Source organism: Eulemur rufifrons, chromosome 17, assembly GCF_041146395.1.
Source record: "Eulemur rufifrons isolate Redbay chromosome 17, OSU_ERuf_1, whole genome shotgun sequence".
Classification (NCBI taxonomy): Eukaryota; Metazoa; Chordata; class Mammalia; order Primates; family Lemuridae; genus Eulemur; species Eulemur rufifrons.
In genome coordinates, this window is record NC_090999.1 from 47578923 (window position 1) to 47584420 (window position 5498).

Below are 5498 nucleotides of genomic sequence, written 5' to 3' on the forward strand. Positions count from 1 at the left end.
ATTTGCATGCGAATGAGGAGCCCCAGGAGGAGACGTCCTCGCCCATCAAAGGCCGCGGTAGCCCGGCGGCCCGGCGGCCTTTGTTCCAGCACCTGCTCGCCTGCGCGGCCTGACGGGGCGCGCCCCGCGCTCCTGGCTCGCCCGTCCACGATCCACGGCCCCGTGTCACTCCATGCCTCCCCCGCGGTCCTCGCCCAGCAGCCCTCGGCCTACACCTCTCACAGCTCATGTCTCACCTACGCCGCGGCCCTACCTTCTCCCAGTCCCATCCGCCGCTGAGCAGGCCTGCGGGGTCAGCAAGGCCAACAGCGGAACCCCAAACCCGGAGGCTGCGGAGCCGAACCTCAGGACACGACGCTCGAAATTGAGGCGGGTGGGGTGTGAATGGTCTTATGGCCCAGGGGCTCACACTGTGCTCCATCTGTTAGAAACAGGCCTTGCGGGCCCCAGAGGGCGAAAGTGAAGCGGGACCCCAACCCTGGGACTCGCAGCGAGGCCAGCGCTGGATCGCCCAGTGTCTTCCTGCCATTGTCTTAAATACACTGACACCCCGGAAGGTGGAGCCCGTCCCCGCGCTTTTTAAATTCTGGGGAATCTGAACGAGAGAGAGGAGAGGAGGGGCGAGAGAAAGAGAGAGATTAGCCGGGATTCTCTACTTTCAGGACATCCACGCATCATGCAAAATTTTTAAAAATACAAACGGTTTTGTTTTTGGCTCTCTCTCTTCCTAATTACTTTCAGACCTGTATTTCAGATCTGTGCGTTACAGAGGCTATAAGGCGCCCCAGCAGTGCCTGTGCCGCTTGGCTGCTTCTGCTAACGCCTCTCCACCCAGGGCGGCGCGTGGGATCCCGACGTTCTCAGGTTCAACGTCTCCTCTTAGCCAGGCTAGGGTAAAAGTAACTTTTGTATACACGATTTTAGTATAACAGTATTTCAATTTGTATCTATATATTCACTGGTGAGATTGAGGGTTGAGTGTGTTTGACAGGTTCCAAACATTTCATAGTAAAAAACACAACTTCATTTTGAGCCCGAGAGAGTCATTTTTTTCTCCCTAAAAAGAGACAAGGCGTCAAGAGTGAATATCACTGCAAAATATTGACCTATAATGCAGACTTCATTAACTTGGCAAGTTAAATCTGCAGATCCTCAGATATATACCTGTCCATTTTAGAGAAATTGAATAAAGAGATTTAATCTCCATTGATATTAGGCATTTAAATTATATACTAGATATGCCTTGGTTTTACTTAGAGCCACAATAATTTCTATAGTCATCAAAACTAGTATCTCACATTTTTTCAAAGAACTAGGAATTGTGTGCAATAAGTAGTTAATAAAAAGACAAAATTTTAAAAGAGATATCCTAAATCACCTAAATTTTATAAATATAATTAGTTTAACAAACACCTGATATATTGCCATTTTTATTCTTTAGAGCATATATTTATCCTAAAGTTGAAGATTTCTCTTTAATACCCTAACTTATTCATTTAAGCTGCAATTTCAACGTTTGCCTTTTAAGATTAAAAAAAAAACCTCTTTATGCAATTATTAGAATCCCTTCCATGTCAAAAATAGTAACTTTAAATACTAGAACTTTCAAATATGATATATTTTATATATGCAAAGACTTTAAAGCTACTTAATTGATGACCATCTCTTAATTTTTTCTATTAATATTTTAAAACTAGAAATCGTCTCTGCTTGTTTTGCTTTCATTACAATATAATATCATGTTGTAGAGTTTTTGCAGATATAATACTGTGATAAACAGTGAGTGGAAATTAAATGAAGTGGGCAGCTCTAAAATAAAACTAAAAGTTTCTATAAAATTATCTTAGGGTAACTGTGGCTTTAATTTCAAAATGCCTCAACATTCTTAAAAATGGAATAGAATCAGATTTGAAAATGTATACCAAAGTAATTCATTTTATTTGGAGTCATTTAAAAATAATTTCTGATCTACAATGGTTTTGACTTAGGAAGTCAACATGAAAAAATGAAAAATCATGGCAAGACGCTTTTGCTAAATTCTCTTTAAAAATAATATTTAGGTCTATTCTATATTGGGTTCCTACTTATCCCACATAGAAACTTTTGTTAACAGAAAACAAATTAAGAAGGGGACAACTGAAGCCAATTATTTTGGTGACTTTTCTTTGAAAATTAAGTATTTTATTTCTGAAAAAGTGTAAAAACCTTACATTAGAATAGTACAATAATAATTGCCAGTAAAATTTACAATTCTCCTTGTAAAGAATACGCAGTAAGTACAAAATAAAAATTCCGCATGTCTATTATGATACAAAACACAGGTTAAAATAAGAAATGATAATTTTGACTTTTCTTGTGTAAACATGTTAATCATTCTTTCCTTTTCATGAAAAAGTACACCAGACAAGTGTCCTCAAATAAAAAAGTATTGCTTCGCTGGCATTCTTTGAGACCTTTGCTATTTCTGTATTATTCTTCTTTTGAACAGTATTTATTTTTTAACGCCTGGACCTGACCTGAGAATCTCTACACCTCAGAAAGGCTTAGTTGTTTGTTGTTGTTTTTAGTTTGCCAAAGTCAAGGAAGTCCCTAGTGCCTAGACAGGGCGGACCCCCACCAGCACCCTCTTCCTCCCTACCCCAGGTCGGGGGTTGCAGCATAGGACGACTTTGCATAAATAGAGGGACCCGCAGAGCCGAAAAGCGCGCCCGAGTGTTGCCAAACACAGTTTCGTCCGAGAATCCGAAGCGGAGAAAATGGGCGCGCGAGGTCAGGAGGGGCCGCGCCGAGAGGGGCGAACAAAACACCACACCACCAAGATGCAAAAAGGAGCCGGGATTCCTACCTTCTCTTTCTCAAGCGCGCTAACATAGCGTTATTAACAATTTGAAATCCTAGCAGTAAAGTTCTCGACACTGGACAGGGCAGTCCCTTGGTGCAGAGTCCCCAGGGCGGCTGACGAGGAGACAGAGGAGGCGGCGGCAGCCGCGGCGGCCACGAGGGAGCGGGTGAGCGCGGCTGCCGGGCCCACGGCCGCCTGCGCCGCGCAGCCTCCGCCGCCGGATACGGGCGCGGGCGGCGCAGCCACCGGCGAGGGAGAGGGCGAGGCCTGCGCGGCGGCGGCGGCCTGCGCGGCGGCTGCGGCGGCGGCGGCCGGGCCCAGGCTGCCTCCGATGATGCTCTCGATGGAGAAGGGCGAGCGCGCCAGCGCCGAGGCGCCGGGGCCGCCCGCCTTGGCCGCCGAGGCCTGCAGGGGGCCGGGCAGGGCGGCGCCCAGCGGGTGCGGCCGGTAGCCGAAGGTGGTCCGGGCCAGCTCGGCGGCCGCGCCGTGCGGCGGCGGGGGCGGCGGGGGCGAGTGCGGGTGGAAGGCGGCGGCGGCAGCGGCGGCGGCGGCGGCGAAGAGGGCCGAGGGCGGCGCGTAGGGCGGCAGCTGCAGGCCGTAGCCGCAGCCGTAGGGGCCGTAGCCGTAGGCATGCGGCGGCGGCGGTGGCGCGGGCGGGAAGAGCGCGGCGGCCGCCGCCGGGTCGCCCGCGCCCCCCGCGGCTCCCGCGCCGCGCAGCAGCAGCGACTCGGCGGCGGCGGCGTTGGGCGGGAGCAGCGGCTGCCGCTTGAAGCGCTTCCTCCGGCGCAGGAAGCTGCCGTTGTCGAACATGTCGGCGGACTCGGGGTCGAGCGTCCAGTAGTTGCCCTTGCCCGGGTTGCCCGGCTCGCGGGGGATCTTGACGAAGCAGTCGTTGAGCGAGAGGTTGTGGCGGATGCTGTTCTGCCAGGCGGGGAACTTCTCCCGGTAGTAGGGGAAGCGGCCACTGATGAACTCGCAGATCTCGCTCAGCGTCAGCCGCTTCTTGGGGCTCTGCAGGATGGCCATGGTGATGAGCGCGATGTACGAGTAGGGCGGTTTCACCAGCGGGTTCTTGGCTCCTCCGCCCGCGCTCCCGCCGCCGCCACCGCCGCCGCCGCCGCCGCCGCCTGCGCTCGCGCTGCAGCCCCCACCGGCTCCGGTCCCCGCTGCCGGGGCTGGGCCTGGGGGCACCGGGGAGCACCCTGCCCGCGGGGCCAGCAGGATGTCATCGTCGTCGTCCTCCTCCTCCAGATCCTCCAGCTCGTCCTCCCCGGCGTACGAGCCCCGCCGTCGCCGCCGCCGCTGCGCGGGGACAGCCAGCCGGGACCCGCCACCGCCACCCTCGTCGTCGTCCTCCTCTTCCTCGTCGTCCTCGTCCTCGCCCTCCCCCACCACGTCGATGTCTGTCTCCTCCGCGAGGCCGGAGGCATCGGACATCTCAGTGCTCAGGGTCATAGCTGTGGCACCGCGGCGGCGGGGCGGCGCATGGGGGCGCCGGGCTCCGGGCTCCCTCTGCGCCCCAGCCCGGGTCCCGGGCAGCGAGCCCGGTCCGGGGGCGCCACGCTGGGGGCGCCGCCGCTACCTGAGCTGCGCGGGGGCTGCCGGGCGGCGGCGGAGTCTCGCGCTGCGACTTTGTAACTCCTGCGCCACCGCCGCCGCCGCAGCCGCGAGGTTTCTGCGCTCCCGGGGCTCCGCTCGCTCCCGGCCCGGGCGGAGGACTTGACCTTCCCCTCTTCAAATGTCTTTCGCCGGGTCAGTTGAGGAGGGGGTGGCGGGACCCGAGAGGGCGAGTCACAGTGGCGGGCGCCCAGAAGAATGCGGGACGGCTGAGAGTCTAGGAACAGAGCTCGGCGAGGCCAGGGCTGAGTCCAGGAGAGGGCGGACCTTTCCTCGGCTTATAGCAGAAGGGGGCCTGTCACATGGTGTGCACGTCAGAGCGCTGCCGAGGGAAGGGAAAGAAAGCCTAGGAAATCAGCCCTGCTCGGGAGAGAAAATTCACCCGTAGGAGGGGGCAGCAACTGAGAAGAGTGGGAGGGAGAGAGGACCCCACTATTTCTTGCCAAAGGGGCTGATACCTGAAATAACGCGCCGGCCAGCGGTGATCTGGACTGAGTTAGAGTTCCCAGCCTCCTTCTCAATTAGCCCTCCACCCTAACCTTAGAGCTCTCCTGTGACACTACGGTTTGACCCCTGGACGGCCTTTAGGAGCCTTCTAGCCCGACGATGACCACCCCATCTTCTGAGGTGGTCCTTGGAGAACGCTCTGAGGTCTGTTGGGGTGTCCCAGCTCCTCCAGATTGGCCGAGCGGCTCCCCATTGAATCTTCTGAGAAACCCCCCAGTTTAAGCACGATAATAATTGTTTATTGACCCTTTAACCCCTTCTCTTCAGTTTTTCTCCAAAGACGTTTGTTTTCTGCCATCTGTTAATAAAAATGCTGTGAGGCTGGCGTTTTAGTCACTTATCTGCAATTGAATGCCCTAGAGACTTGACAGCTAAACTAAGCCACTCTAATGAGACAAATTTCATGGGATCTGACAAATTTCATGGGAATAAAGAAAGTAATAATTGAATTCGAAGAAGAAATAGGAAATTTTAGTGACAACTCACATACACACCAAAAAATTGAACCTGGGAATGACTCAAAAAGTTCGTT

General features: G+C 53.9%; 1 protein-coding gene across 1 annotated transcript; it reads right to left on the reverse strand.

Annotated features, from left to right (window-relative positions):
- Nucleotides 1-2159: 2159 nt before the first annotated feature.
- FOXD1 (forkhead box D1) lies at nt 2160-4712 on the reverse strand. Its single transcript, XM_069492507.1, has one exon. It carries the CDS (start codon nt 4295-4297, stop codon nt 2879-2881), a length of 1419 nt encoding a protein of 472 aa, XP_069348608.1. The 5' UTR covers nt 4298-4712; the 3' UTR covers nt 2160-2878.
- Nucleotides 4713-5498: the final 786 nt, after the last annotated feature.

Excerpts from the sequence above, each read along its gene's own strand:
- FOXD1 (XM_069492507.1), bottom strand. The coding sequence starts at position 4,297 with ATGACCCTGAGCACTGAGATGTCCGATGCCTCCGGCCTCGCGGAGGAG.